This window comes from Aphidius gifuensis, linkage group LG1 (genome assembly GCF_014905175.1).
Source record: "Aphidius gifuensis isolate YNYX2018 linkage group LG1, ASM1490517v1, whole genome shotgun sequence".
Taxonomy (NCBI): Eukaryota; Metazoa; Arthropoda; class Insecta; order Hymenoptera; family Braconidae; genus Aphidius; species Aphidius gifuensis.
Genome location: NC_057788.1, coordinates 25,042,008 through 25,058,262, shown reverse-complemented (window position 1 = coordinate 25,058,262; position 16,255 = coordinate 25,042,008). Strand labels below are relative to the sequence as shown.

At 27.7% G+C, this 16,255-nt stretch overlaps 1 protein-coding gene and 1 long non-coding RNA gene across 4 annotated transcripts in view; one reads left to right on the top strand and one right to left on the bottom strand.

The window, feature by feature from the left end:
• The window catches only part of LOC122856598 (histone-lysine N-methyltransferase MECOM-like), a 51,727-nt gene that overhangs the window by 15,011 nt on the left and 20,461 nt on the right, over positions 1-16,255 (top strand). For 2 of the 3 annotated variants that reach the window (XM_044158322.1, XM_044158305.1), the window contains exons 2-3: positions 14,412-14,681; positions 14,764-14,963. In XM_044158322.1, the coding sequence (XP_044014257.1) occupies positions 14,412-14,681; positions 14,764-14,963 (470 nt within the window). Of the gene's footprint in view, positions 1-11,889; positions 12,544-14,411; positions 14,682-14,763; positions 14,964-16,255 lie in introns of those variants that run through there. The other variant, XM_044158314.1, reaches the window with a different exon arrangement.
• LOC122857578 overlaps positions 1-16,255 on the bottom strand; it is a 50,896-nt gene that overhangs the window by 30,790 nt on the left and 3,851 nt on the right. Inside the window, exon 2 of the long non-coding RNA XR_006374230.1 lies at positions 6,886-6,996. This is a non-coding gene — a long non-coding RNA (uncharacterized LOC122857578). The remainder of the gene's footprint in view (positions 1-6,885; positions 6,997-16,255) is intronic.

Genomic DNA, 16,255 nt, shown 5'->3' with positions numbered 1-16,255 from the left:
AAATTTTTTTTTTTTTTTTTTTCTATCTAATATTTAAGCACCGTTATTTTTATATAGTCGAGTATATTTTTCTTGTTTTTGTTGTACATGGCAAAATAGTTTTTACGGGTTTTATCAGAGAATGAATAGTGTAAAAAATTATTTTATAAAAGAATTTTGTATGGTGCGAGAGATTTGACACTGGGGTGGCGGTTCACGAAGAAATAACTGGGGATAAAAATGAGTGAAATCCATTAGAAGGGCGTGAACCCATATTCTTTCTTGTGCAACTGTAAATACATGTATATTTTTTTCTTTTCACTGTATGTGTGTTATATATATCTTCGGTATTTTCATCACTCGATCTCGCGACATTCCCATTTTTTCAGTTTATATGAATATAAAAAATGAAAATACAGATTTTTTGATTCAAGGCACATATGACTTTATCACCTCTGTCTCAAGTCACTATGATGATATATATACATCTCACAATCTCAAATGTAATAAAATTTGAGAAGAAAAAACATGTCAATCAAAATTTTTACGATTTTTCTAAAAAAATATTTGTAAATTTATCATCATAATTTTTCTACCCCAACACCATAAAATATTGAAACTCCAAAAAAGAAAAAAAAACATTTATGAAACAAATAAACTCTCAAGTGAATTTATATATAAAATATTAAAAAAATATATTTAATTCTGTTTGTCTGTTTTTTTTTCTCTACTTTTATTACTCTCGAGTTTCTTTGATTTTATTTTATTTTAATTTCTTATTTTTCACACTCAAATGTATTTATTAGTTATACTTAAAAATTTAAGGACATTAAATTTATAAATTATTTGAATGAATATGCATGTCATCATGATTCAACAATATCCATACTCCAATAATATCATAAATCAAAATTTACGTGTTTTCATTGATGCTCGTAAAAAAAAAATTTCCTTTTCACACAGACAAATTATGATATTTTATTTTATATTTTTTTAACTATTTCCTTTGACCAGTGTATATACTACATTTAAAAGTAATAAAACAAGAAACTAAAACATTAAAAATCGTTAAAATTTTTTAAATATCAAGTTAAATTTCTTGTGGTTTTAATTGACCAACAAAAATGAAAAGAAAAAAAAAACATCAAAACCAATAAAATTAAATCAACAATAATTTATATGAGAATTTCTCTCTCTCTTTTTTCTACGTTTAAATAGTTTCTTAAAAAGCCAAATTTTTTTATTTTTAATAATTATTTTAATATATATATTTCACTTGAACAAAAAAGTTAAAAAATATACAATTCAATGATTTCTCGATAGTATAAAAAATGAAATAAATACTAGTGACATATGTCTGACAAGCAATTATTATATCATAAACTGAAAACAATTGGCAACAATTCAAAAAAAAAAATACAAATATATATTCTATATATATGTGTATTCATATGGAAGACAATCAGCCTCTTCAACGAGCAATTACAGAATATACATTACAAATATATATTCTACAGTCGACAATTGAATTGTTTCTATCATTGAAATGAGTGGTTTAGGAATATGAATGTTCGTTTAAATATCATAATAAAAATATAATGTATACATCATGTTAAAATTGTAAAAGTTTACAACTTATTTTAAATCGAGTATTTGGACATGTGGCACTATAGTACATAATATACATAATCGAACACGCGTTGGATATGATTTTTTTCTACCACACACATGCACATGTAAAAAAAAAATCTGACAATATACACAGCACCTCATTAATGTGTGGATCTTTAAGTGGATAATTGTCGATATCATTTGTTCGTTAATGCGACGATTGCAAAACCACGTGGGTCAAAACAAAAAAAAAATTTTTAAAAACCCCCCAAACACACAAGCGTGTATATACTTGATGATGAGTATCATGGTATGAAGCCATCTGTCCAACGGTGTTCAATAAATGAGCATCCAAATGAACTCAAGTAGAGGGTGTAAATTTTTTTATAATTATTTTTTAACATAGCCGTTTAACATCATATTTATTTTAACTTAATTTTAACAAAAAAAAAACCACTATTTTTGCTTTAATTAAAAAATCAAATGAAAACTTTTTTCAACTCAAAATTTGTATAATAATTTTTTAAGAAAAAAAAAAAATACATATCTTCAAAAAAAATCTTAATTATATATCTTACGTCCTTCTCATTAAAAAATCATTTTCATGAATACATATATCAAAAAGTCAAGTTCGTTATTGACCTAAATTTTTATATCTAAAAATTTAATGACATTGTGGTTTTAAAATTTTAAATAAAATAAATTAAAAATATGTATATATAATTAGAATATATACATATAAATAAATTTTTTAATTTAAAATATTATGTTTGAATGAAAGAACAAATTGAATTGATTTTTCATGGTACAATTTGTATTTGTATAGTATAAAGTTTTAAATACACATATATAAATGTGAATGTGTGTAAAGGCGAATAAGTGAAGCCCTCAGTACACGCAGACATTGCGAACAACTAGTAATGTGGCGTGTATATATACACACAGAGAAGGATATGTTAACAGTTAACATATCCTGTTTAATGTTAACATATGCCATGTTAAAATGGGTGGTGGCTGATAAGTTTACATCAAAGATATATATATTAACATTAAACATACGTATCTTAATAGTTAATATGCTTATTTTAACTATTAAAATATCTGTATTGAAAAATTTAGCTTTAGGCTAATATTTGAAAAAATTTACGTATGTAAAATGAAAATTGAATGTAAAATTAAGAATGAATTTACAAAAACTAAATTTAAATAAATTTATGACAAAACGATTACATATATTATATTAAAATTAAAATATATTACAATATAATGTAAAAAATATACATATAAATAGAATAATATTAAAATATTTTGTTAATGTAAAGATACGTAAGAACTATAAAACATGCGTATGTTAACAGTTACATATGTATGTTTATTGTTAATATATATATGTTAACATGTAAACGAATTTGTAAGTTTAATGTAAAACATATTGCGAACAACAACTAGTAATGTGGTGTGTATATATAGCGTATATTGCAGGGTTGTAGATTCAAGCAATTACACACCCTCAAGTACCCTCAGACAAGGCCACCCATTAGGATGAGAAAAGGGATGTTAAACGCATTGGCTTTATGTACATACTATTCAATTTTTCAATATACTTATATATATATTAATAAAAACCTAAATATTATTATATAAATATAATATATATTCAATTTTTTCATAAAAATAATAAAATTATTTTTTAATAAATCAACAAATATATATGGAATTCTCAAATGACTTATCATCAAGATTAATATATATATATATTTATTTATTTTTTTATTCAATTTATATAATATCTAAAAACACTTGAAATCAAGTTGCAATATAAAACGATGATAAATGATAATCAGTCTGGCGAAAAATAAAACATCAGAAATTTTACAGATGAGTTAACCCAACAGACATCGTTTTATCATATAACTTGCAGCTTTTATTCCATATTTTTATATAAATTTTTTTTTTTGTTTCATAAACGATTAATTTCCCCTAGAAAACGTCACTGCCATCTTTACTCGTTTATGATCGATACACGCGACTCTATGCTTTTCCACGAACCTCTCCCTCTCTCCCTCCCATCCACCCTCCCGCCACCCTCACATATAAACCAAGAGAAATCAAAACGCAATGTTAACTGTCAATAGCATCCGATAAATTGATTTCAAACTTTTCTATATTTTATTTTTTTTTTCCACGTTACGTTTTTCAATGTGGATAATTTTTGTTTAGTTGAAAAATTAATTAACATTTATTTATTATATTATTATGATTAATTAAATTATTTTTTAATGATAATTTATTTAATTAAAATTATGTAATTGATATGTGTGGTTTTTGTATATTTATAGAAGGGTTAGTTTCAATAGTTAAATAATAACAAAACATATTTGACATAACAATTTGATACGTGACGATGCGAATTGGTCTGACATATACATAACTAAGAGAGAGAGTGAGAGAGCGAAAAGAAGAGAGAGGGTGGGGAGCCCATCTGAATTGCGAAACTTGATCAAAGGGAAACCGACATAACGTTTGATGTTTCATGCACATACACCTACCGACATCAGCAGTTTCACACCCGGAAATTCCTACCGTTCGATTGACATTCAAAATCGTTATCAGACCTTTCACACAACAGTTCAATATATATATGTATTTTTTTTTTCTATATTTTACGTAATTTCTTTTTTTTTTTTTTTTTTTGTTTCACAATTTCATTTCAATTTCAAACAAAGTTTAATATTTATATTTTTTGTGTGTCTATTTGCATTGTATTTTATTTATTTCTTTTTTTTTTTTTTGTATATTTGTCTCTGTAAAATGACAATTTCATTGTCAGTATATATATTTTGCAATTTAAGATACGATATTGAAGGTCGTTTGTTCTCGTAGAGGGTGGTAACGACAGTGTTTTCAACGCACTTTTTAACCCATCAGTAATTTATTGCTTTCATTACAGTTTGAAAAGTAAAGTAAATTTTTTTATTGTTTTTTCATTCTCAAGTGTGTTGCAAGGTTATCGATATTAAATTAGAAAAAGAAATAAAAATGAATAATAAAGTTTTTAAAAAAGAAATTTCGATGCTTCCCCAAGTATTTTTTTATTTTTTCTTGAGAGAGAAATATATTTTTTGAACAATTACAAGTGAATTATTTATCTGAGAAGATTTCTCACGCTTAAAAAAAAAAAAACTATGATTTTAACCCCAGTTTACTTTAACCATCACAAATTCTTTACGTTAAAAAGAAAAAATAATAATTCCATCAAATAGATAATTCGCCAGGGTGAAATAGACGAAAGGGCAAAAAAGAAAATACCGATTCAACGGGTTAACCACATAAAAAAAAAATGCAATCATCGTGACTTTTTATCCCCAAAAAGAAACTAACCCCTTTACAATTTTTTTTTTACTTATTCTTTACTGGGTCACACATTTTTCCAATTTTATAAAAGGGTGGATATCAATATATTGTGTGTTTCCCTATTTTTATATCAATTTTTTTCATTAATTTTTTATTTTTCTGTAAATGTAAACTCTTTCGCAGTTAACTCTTTCGCGCGAATATCAAGTAACAAAATTTTTAATAATATAAAATAATAAAAATATTTCTTCAATGAAATAAATAATAACAAGAGAAAATAAATATAGAAATCAAAATGTTTTTTAGTTTTGTTGGTATATCCATCAATTACATGCCCATCGTTTCGACAATTGTCTAGATATGTATACCATCGTTTGATCAAAGATTTGATCAATTCCTTAGGGCTTAAACCAAAAAATGTGACTGTTGATTTCAACGAATATACAAACACTTTTATTTTTTTTTTTTATAACACAGTATAGAAAATAAATAAATAAATAAAAATAAAAATCCCTCTATTTTACTTTCGGACTGGCGACGATACCAACTTCACCTTCGATCCCCCGTTTGAATAATAGAATCACGATTCTATTCTTTCGTGAATGCAGTCAAGCTATTTTCACTTCTCTCTATGTTTTTTTATATATATACTTTTTTTTTATTCTTTCTTTTGGTACTTGAAGTTTTATACCAAATATAGTTGAACATTATTCTTTCATCATCGACTATATATATACGTATAGTGATCGAACGACTCTCAACGCAAACTACTGTCGAGTTATCTTGACTCTTATCTTTGCAATGTCCAGAATGGAATAGAAAAAAAAAAAAAATACTCCTCTTACAATATCATCAATAGATTATCAATTGTCAGAATGAAAGATGTGCCTCCAATATAAATGACAATAATACCAACAGCTGACTTTTTTAATTTATCATTTTATCGAAAACAAAATCATTAAACATTTATCTTCTATTGAGAAATAAAATTTAAAAAATAAATAAATAAATAAACTTTTAAAAAATTCAATTTTCAGGAATATTTTTTGCGAAATTGTTTTTTGACAATTTAAATTTATATATGGAAAAACAAATAAACCATTTTAGTTTACGTTCTTTTATTTGTTGAAAAAAAAAGGAAAAGAAAAAGTTGATTTTTTCAATGAAAGAATTTAAAAAAAAAATTATAAGGAGAGTGGGAGAGAGCTATCAGTCAGATTTTATCTAAAGGGCTATAGAGAGGTCAACAGTAAAACAGCGTGTGTTCCATAGTAGTTTCTTGATTTTTACCAAACATTTTTATACACATGGTCTATTCTATACTTGTACCATGTGTACATACGTGTATTGTGACTGTGAACAATCCCTTATTCTTAAAACCCGATTTAAAACTTTAAATTCCCTTTATCTCGCAATTGCTCGACCCCTCTTACATATATATAGATGTACTTGTATGAAGTAGTCCAAAGGGATTTCTTGCTTTTGCCAATATAACCCGAGATATATTTTTCGCACGCGGGACGGTCAGTTTTTATATATATACATATTGTAAAAAGGCATTGTCGACTTTTGTTTACGACGAGCACGTGAGGTTCTCAAGCATAGTCGATTTGATTTCACATCTTTTATTTCTTTTATTCTATATAAATATATATTTATTCTTTCATTCTTTCATGGTTTTAGATTGTCGAGATTAAGTCTCGCCAATTTTGCCCTTATATTTATTCTCAAACGAGTGATAAGAATTTTAAAGTTTTTTAAAAAAAAGAAATATACAGAAAAAAAAAAAAAACAATTGAATTAAAATTTTGACAATAATTTATAAGTTTTTTTTTTCTCTATTAAAAACATCTGCTATTCTTTTCTTTTTAATTTTTATTTAAACTTTAATTTTTATATTCAAAAATGTATAGATATATAGATGCAGATGTATTGACTTACCCTCTGACTCTTGTCCTGATCGTGAAGGTGCCATCCATGAGGGTTGAAAGTAAAAAGATTTTTCTTTGTCGAGTTATGAAGGGTGCGGGCCACTCGCAAACAGCCTCAAGCCTGAAATAATGAAATTCAAATTATGTTATTTTATTTGATAATCAATTCATCGATATAGAGTCAATTTATCTTTAAAAAACAAAATATTTTAAATATTAAAAAAAACATTTTTCAATAAATATATACCTCGTATTATTTTAACCCTATATAAATTTATCAATTATTTATTGCAATTGATTCTTTCAAATATAAAATATAATGAAATAAAATATCAAATTTATATTAATATGTTGTTAATATTGAATAACACATAAATATATTTCTATATATAACAATAAAAATATATTCATTGGAATTTCGATTGTGGTAAATATTGTAGAATTTAAATTTATCATACAAAAAGAGTGAGAAAGATAGCGGGTCGTTGTCGACATGACCGAGCAGGAGATTCAAAAATTAATGTAGATATGAGATAAAATTAATTTAACGGCGAGTGCGCTCAGCCTCAGGGTGTATGCTGAAGCATGGATCACAATGGCGAATGGGCGAGGCGCACAAGGCCTCACAGAGAGTTACAATCTCTCTTTCATAATACAGATATATACTGCAAAAATAAAGCACGCGCGGGAAGCCACGTTGAAAACCAAAACATAATTAGCCTGAATTTTTAATACACCAATATTTGTCCTCTACACTGCAGCAATGAAACACGGTCATATATATACCAAATTTAAAAAAAAAAAATGTATATTCCATTATATTCAATTCAGTATATATGAAATATAAAATATTCCACATTTTTTATCGAAAAAAAAGCTCAATAAAAATATAAAAATATATTCCCCCCCACGGATTGAACATTATTCGAAAAATTGTGTACAGACAGTAAAATTCAGTAAAGCAAAATAAGTGATTTTTTTTTTCTTCTTATACTTTCAATTTGACATCATTACGATATATATGTGACAGACAATAGAGTACAATCTTGACATATGTTTATTGCAAAGACAAGCTGCAGCATCAAGACAACCCACCTATGGGGAGGGCGTTTCATCAATGATGATGTTGATGATGATGGGGGGCCCCCCTTAAATATTCAATGTGAAGTGACGTCTCAATAGATATGTATATGTGTGTATTTATACTGAGTGAATCGCGACAAACGAAACAAGGTCTTTACCTTGAATCTTTTCCCCTCCCAGGGTCTTGTGCAAACTATATATATATATATATTTCGCGGTGTGCTCTTCCGTTAGTTCATCGTTTTCCGGTGACTTCCGGTGAGCAAAAGAATGCACAATGAATTCATGAATCCCAACAAGAACGCACGCGGCGTATAACAATCGCGTCTCAAGTTCATTCTAGACGGGGTGGCAACGTGCTATGTATTCTCTCTATTTTTTTTATTTATTTTTTTTTTTTTACTCTATATTTTTTCTCTCTTGAATCAAATGAAGGAAAAAAAAAAATTATATCTTCGTCTTTTGCATTTTTTTATTACATCACAGTCTCTTTATCTTACTCTCTCAGTGTGTTGTTATATATGAATGCCACCCCGGCATATTAGCACACATGAGTTTATAAAAGAAAGACAGAGGATATAATAAAGTAAAGAGAATTCATTCTGAAGAAAATAAAAAAATAATAATGATAATGATAATAGAATAAAGAAGCAAACTCTCGACTCGAGCAAATTATAGACTTTGGGGTTGGCCGTTAACGGCAGTCATCTGCTTGATATATATATATATACATAATACACACAATTCATGTGTCCTTTATCTTCAAAAATGAAATGAATGAAAAAAAAATTAAATAAAATCGTTATGATGGTATATTAAAGGTAATACATGAAGAGTAGAAGAGAGGAGAGGGAGCAAGATAAAAATATAAATAAATAAGACATATTTTTCAATTCTGACTCAGTGACATTGAAGTTGTCTTTGAATCGATCAAGTATGTCTATATATTGTTATATTGTTCTACTGTTATTGTGCCTTCAATGAATTTCATATCAATAAATTTAAAAGGCTAGAAATCTCACGTGAATTATTTGAGAGCAACCCAGTCATGCAATTAATTTTTTTTTTATTATTTTTATTTATGTATTTATTAAATAAAGACGCAGATTGCTTAGTGATTTTCAAGTGATTTTTTGAGAATCAAATGTGAATGAACACGCCACTCACCACTATTCTCTCTCATTATTCTCTTCTTGCTTATATTCGCATAATTTTTTCCCCATCACCTTTTTCTTTTCTTTCTATATTATAGTTCTTTGCTTGTACTATATATATCTTTGGAATAGTTTATAAGAGACTTAACGGTCGAACGACTTTTGGCTTTAAATTTAAAAAAGCTTTTTTTGTTGTCTGAGCTTTTTATAGTTGTATATACCAATAAATATATTTTGTAATTATTTTCCCATATCTCTTTTGGAATAATTAATTTAAAAAAAAAAAAAAAACAAATTTAAAAATTATTCCTTCAACAAGTATACTTTAAAATAAATAATAATAATTTTTGATTTATAAAATTTCGTGTTTTGTCCTTTGATATGTCAGTCAAAAACAGTTTTGTAAAATTGCTTCACAGCAAGTATTCACGCTTACTTGTCGCCCATCTAAAAAGACAATTTGATGATGGGTTATATAAACGGTCCAAGAAGAGGGATAAAGTGTTGAAAAAAAAAAAATATTAATAACATTTTAGCCCAGACAAGTAATACATAAAAGAAACCGTTATCATTTCAACTAAAATCAAAGCTCAAATATGATAGGAAGCCGTTGTACGACAAAGAGAAAGACAAAGTATATGTGTATAAATATAAAGGGAATGAGGGGTTGTTGTGGGAGGAATGTGTATAGATTGGTGTGAAAATGTTCTTGTGTTGCTGAAACATGAAATAGTTGTATATACAGATGCCAAAAAGAAGGAGAAAGGGGTGGCAAGTGTTTCTGTCAGTTTAATAGCTTCGTTTCACCCCCGTATGCCCACCAGATCACCACTACGACTATATATACTATAAAACCACCCCTTCTTTTCTCAATTTTCATCTCTTTTTAGCCTCATCCATTGGTTTTATTTTTTCTCTCTTTTTTTTAACTAAAAATCTTTTTTCCCTGACTTTTCTATATTTGAAACCGTTATATATACGACATATATATAGTCACACTTTATGTGTCAAAAGTTGCGCGCGTAGGACGATCAGGTTTAGAACCCTTTACTCTTAACCCTTTTATATAAACATAAACCAACCCCCTGACCATGCTGTATCACAAATACACACTAACATAATTACAAATTATATTTTTTTTCTTTTTTGTATTGTCATTCTCACGCCCTAAGAATTTGACCAAAGAAATCTGAGATATATTTTGATAAATATAAAAATGAGAAATATTCTGATTAATATAAATGACAGGTTAATAATAAGTTGTAATTTTACAGTATAGTATATATATAAAAAAAAAAATTTAAGGAAGTTTATGGATATATGTTTTAGGATAAAATGATATCGGAAGGCTTATATGACGGTGTAAATCAACCGCACAAATATTACGCAGAAAATAAAAAATAAAAGTGTCAGATATATAAGAGGGGAAGTGGGAGAGAGAGGCAGAGATTACATGTAGACGTTACATAACCAGGTCATAAAGAATGATATAACTGCGAGGCGACACATGTCTTATATCGTGTAAAATACACCCGCACTTTGTAATAGAATTTTTATGTTTTCACTGGGATAGAATGAAGATTTGTGTGACACAAGTCATGCAAGGGATTTTTTTTATTTCATATAAATCTGTTTATTTTTTGCAAAGCAAATTTTGTATTGTTAAATCAGAAAATATTAATTTACTTTGTACTTTCATATCCCCAAGACGGTTATGTGTCATTTTTTTTATTTTTAAATGCAGAAAAATATGTAATATTAGAAAATCCAAAAAATATATGATATAATTTTTTCAAATTGTTAATTTTACATTGGCATTTTTTGACAAAAGTCAGAATAAAAATAAAAAAAAGTTGGGCGTAAAAAATTTTGACAACCGATGAAGGCAATCATCTTGTAACTGACCAAACTCTCTACGTGGGGTCCACTTTTCTCAACAAAGATATACCCACATTCACACCTCAAAACATGTCCCTTTTCTAAATCTAAAATACCACATATTTTATTTGTTCAATAACGAAAAAAAAAAAAGGTCCCCTCTCATTTTTTATCATTCTCCATCACCATCGAAAAGAAAAAAAAAATATATAAAAAAATTTCTTTTAGAATAAAAGTGTATCTCAGAATTTGACGTTTGACCGCAACGGTTTTAAAGCCATCGACCCAATCAAACTTCAATAATCAAAAAAATAAAAAAGTTTGCAGTGAATAGAAAATTTTAATAGCAAAAAAAATCTTGAAAAAATTTCAGATAAATGGCATCGCAAAATTAAATGAAGTTATTCACAAAAAAAGAGTCCAATTTTATCAGAGCTTTTTAATTTATCATTTGACCATTGAAATTACTTGCTTTTTTATACCTCAAGTTCTCTTTGTTTTTCTCTGTTTTTCATGGAGAGCGAGAGCAGCTCCAGCTAAACGAGAAAAGTTAATTTAATGTTAATGTTATTTAATGCAATGTTGATTTAATCCTGTATCTTCTCTTGCGTTCTCTTCGCTCCTTCAGCTAGATGAATAGATGAACAAACCACAAAATTCATGTATTATATAGACATATAATACAAACGCAACACAAGAGAGAGTATCAAAGTGATGCTGAGGGTGATGATGGTGGGGACTGGATAGTTCATCAGCAAGGTTTACGATAGGGGTGGCTCCGCCTGCGGGCCAACCAGCGTTCGTGAATCAAAATTACAGCCACACCCCATTGTATCGTCCCTGGTTTTCTCCCACGGGAGTCCGTGCCATCCTCTTCTCAACTGATTTTCAGATCCTCTAGTCTGCCAAGAGCCAGCTGACACGGCGCAGCTAACTCTTGATATATATATATTTTTTTTTTTCATCGTTCTCTCCCCTAAGAACAATCTCAACAACTAGTCTTCACAACATTTGCTCTAATTTTTTTTATAGTGATATTTAATAAATTAATTTTTTCTTCATCACTTATCATATGATTGATCAATATCACCAAGCCATTATTGACAACAAATTATAATAATTTTTATAAAGTTTTTAATTAATCAAAGTTATTATTATTATTTTCTTTTATTTAAATCAACATTTAAAAAAAAAAACCATTGAGAACTCCTGCAGTGCTCTTATGATTTCGTTCATCCACCCTTTTATACCCTCTCTCTCAACACTCTCAAACCTTGTTGTCTTTAACAAGAAAACAAAGAACACGGATATCGATCGGAATTATTATTTGTTATTTTTTTATTGTGTTTGGTTTATTAATTTTAATTTTTTTTTTTAAATTCAATTGTGAGCATGGATTAAAAACGTTATTTTGTGTTAAATAAAAACTAACTGTTTTGTGATATTAAATTATTATTTTTAATAAATTAAATTTATTTGTGATGTGTTTGTGATTTTGTTTACACACTGGACTTTTGTCATGAATGGCCTCGACCTTAGTAAGCAAACGAGTGGTAAGTTGAGAAGATGTATGATATAAATCTCAGATGACAACCTTTTTTTTTTATTTATATTTATTTATTTTGAAAAAGATAAATGTGTTTGTATCCTGCTACTAAATGTCATTTATAAACGTTATAAATAATTCAAATTTAATAATAGAAAAATATTGAATTGACAATATTTTTAAACATGAAATATATTATTAGAATATACATCTATCAAAATAAGTACTATGAAGTTAAAAAAAAAATTTATCTTTGTATCAGTCAGGACGTCCTGTGTGGTTAATTTTGTGGTTTCTCTTAGCGCGTGTAAAATAATAAAAGCACAATATCAAATGAATATTAACATTTAAATTTTTATACGTTAATTTATCAAGCAGTTTTGCTTAATTACAAATTGAATTTCCCGGGATTATTCTTGTAAAGGAAGAATAACAGATTAGATTTGAGGTAAAGAGGAAAACAATTAAAAATATTAAATTACTATTTATACGACTCATGGTATAATTATATAAAATTATATTTTACTTTAACTCTATCTCCAGGATATATAACGATATCTCAAAACGACTTAATCAAAATGATGATACAAAAACTCTCACGAATAATAAAAACATGTCATCTTAATTCTTCACATCACTTAAAAACAAATTTATCTATAATAAAACTCTTCATATATCCATAAAGAAGATAATAAACTATTTTCCCGCGGTTATACATGAACAAATACACTTGTGTATAAAACATCCACTTGTGTCAAAGGGATAAAAAATAAAATAAATTGAGAATAAGAAAAAAAAATAAGTGAGTAACCATCAAGCTCCCTAAATACATTTTATATATACGATATCACACAGGGCGTCAAGTGGCAAGGGATATCGTTCATGTTAAACGACACCCTCTTTGAGATTAGGCTCTTCCTCTTTACGATCATCTCTACCACACAAAAATTTCTCAACCACTATTTACACTGTTGATTAATTCTCTATATATACTTGAACAAAATCAATTTCTATAAAATAATCCCCTAAGAAAATAAATATCAAAGTAAAAAAAAAAAAAAAAAAATCAACAAATAAATAAATTAAACTAACAAGCTTTGGCATTCATTGAAACATTAGCACCTGTTTTGCTTTTTTTACTCGTATGAAAAATAATTTTAAATAAGAAAAAAAATAAGATGATGAGTTGAGATAACTTTGTCATCATGTTGTCACGAAATATATATTAAAAAAATAAGTAAAATTTAATTTTGTCATGATAAAATTTAGATCAAATGAAGAGAAAAAAATTCTTCATATCCGGTTGTACTGACCAAATAAATAAGTAGATAGATAAATTTACTAAAATTTAATAATAATAATAATAATTTTTATTATTTTTATTATTATTATGATCATATGACCAATGATACAAACTAAAGAAAGATATATTTATTTATGTATTATTAGTGTGACTCAATATATATGACATCAAAAAAACTTTTGCCGACATTCAATAAAACATTTCATTTTCTTATCGCATGTTTCACACTATCCTCTTTTGTGGATCACTATCTGTGAAACGACATGCTTATATTATTATTTTTTATTTTTTTTTTTTATACGTGAGAATAAACGAAAGTGTCTGATATGCCTGCACTTGTGTGTCTAGGATTCTAGTCGTAAAATGAATACTTATGGAACCGCAAACAAGCCGGTGTGGTTCGATAAAGCAATGCAACACTGAGACTTTTTTTTTTTTGTTTTTTTTTTTTCAATATCTTTCCTAGCAGGAAAAGCTCAGTATAAAAATTATCTGTTGACGTTATAGTTGTTTCTTTTAATTTTGTTGATTTTTATTTTAAATATATTTAATTTTTTTGTTTTAAATTTTAGGTAGCAGTGACGAAGGTGAACCAATTTCAAGAATTGGTGATGCTAGTGTTGGTGGCAATACCAGTACTGCTGTTGCAATAAGTGATAATACAGATATGGATGATAATTCTCATTCTTCAATTAGGCATATTAATATTTATCCAGAAACAATAAATCCTGAAATAAGTAGAGAATATCCAAGGATAGACTCAACTTATGGATTTCCTCAAAATATTGAGCATCAATTGAAAGACAAAGATGGCTCTATTGATCTTTATCCAATTGATTATTGTAAATATCTCTATTTATTTTTATAATCAAATAACTTATCTATGATGATGATGATAAGCTAATCATTATTTTTGTATTTCAGTGGAATCAATGAGACAAAAACCAGTCAAAGATGAAACTATATCTGAATGGCTATCACCAGTTCCAGAAGTTGAAGTAGGCAGTCCCGGAACTGAGGGTCCACTTGTACGAGCAAGAAAAGACATACAAAGAGGTGCAAGATTTGGACCATTTCTCGGAAAATGGGCAAGTCGACCGGATAATCCAAGATATGCATGGGAGGTAAGTCAAATTTATCAAACTAAAATAATTATTACATCGTGCAGCAAAAGTATTATTATTTTTGATCAGACTCAATAATTTTTCGATATAACATAAAATATAAATCTCATACACGCGATATTATCAATTTTTTTTTTTTCACTTGGGGAGTCGTTGAGCCGTTTTGAAAGATGATCGATCTGTTTATTGGTATACTGCATATAAGGGAAGATTCTAAAATACTACTATGGTATTTTTGTATACATAGATATCAACGCATTATATTTAAGTTGTTCAAAATATAAATGTATATAAAAACTACCAATTGGAATTTTTTAATCCTCCTGGCATTATTCGACAGATGCCAAAACGACATATACTCGTCACTGAGTTTTATACTTTTAATATTGAGACATTAAACTAGAGCACCTGGTTCGTAAAAATTGACGGTTCGAGGTGTCATCTATATGTCTGACAAATCTGTCAATTGCTACTTGGACATCTAGTAGCTGACAATACAAATTTTATGTACATGTAGCTCAACTCACATTCACACATCATTCCAAAGAAACCGACCCTTTTATATATCATCATAAAAAATTAAATTGCCAAATGTTTTTTAATGTACGTACGTTTTTAGTTTTTTTTTTAATAAAAATTTATAATTGAATTTTATTGATAAATTTTTTTTGTTCAATATGGGCTCATTGACTTTTTCATGGTAACGGAGAGTTTTTGATAAATTTTCAGAAGAAAAAAGTTACAGTGGTTGAGTGAAAATTGGGGTTGGAGGTATTTGAGGGTGTGATAGATATGATAAGCACTGTTGAAGCCAGCATATCGTACTGACAAAATGTAAATGACACAATCCATCTCTCGAGTCCGACAAAAAGGCCGTCGGACCAACTGTCGGACTAGCGATTACAGGATCGATTAAAGTAAACTACCCCTTCGTTTTGTTGGACGATCTATCAAGTCCCACGCGTTGCAGTTAAAACACATACGTTGAATTTGCCCCAATCGCACTAAATATAATAACGTACATATATATATATAAGACTTTGGAGAAAAAAAAATAAAAAGGGTGAGAAAAATTTTCCACAATTGTCAAACGAACCTTTCCTTTGGAAATGATCATATCAATTTTAAATCTGAGAATATTTAGGGAACAAAGACAGAGAAAAAATAAATAAATATATTATATTTATGTCGCATCATCAAAAGTATGCGAGGATGGATAATCCATTTCTCGTATTGCAATTGAGGGTTGGAGGGGGAGAAAGAGATAGGGGTGAATCACAAATATTATAATA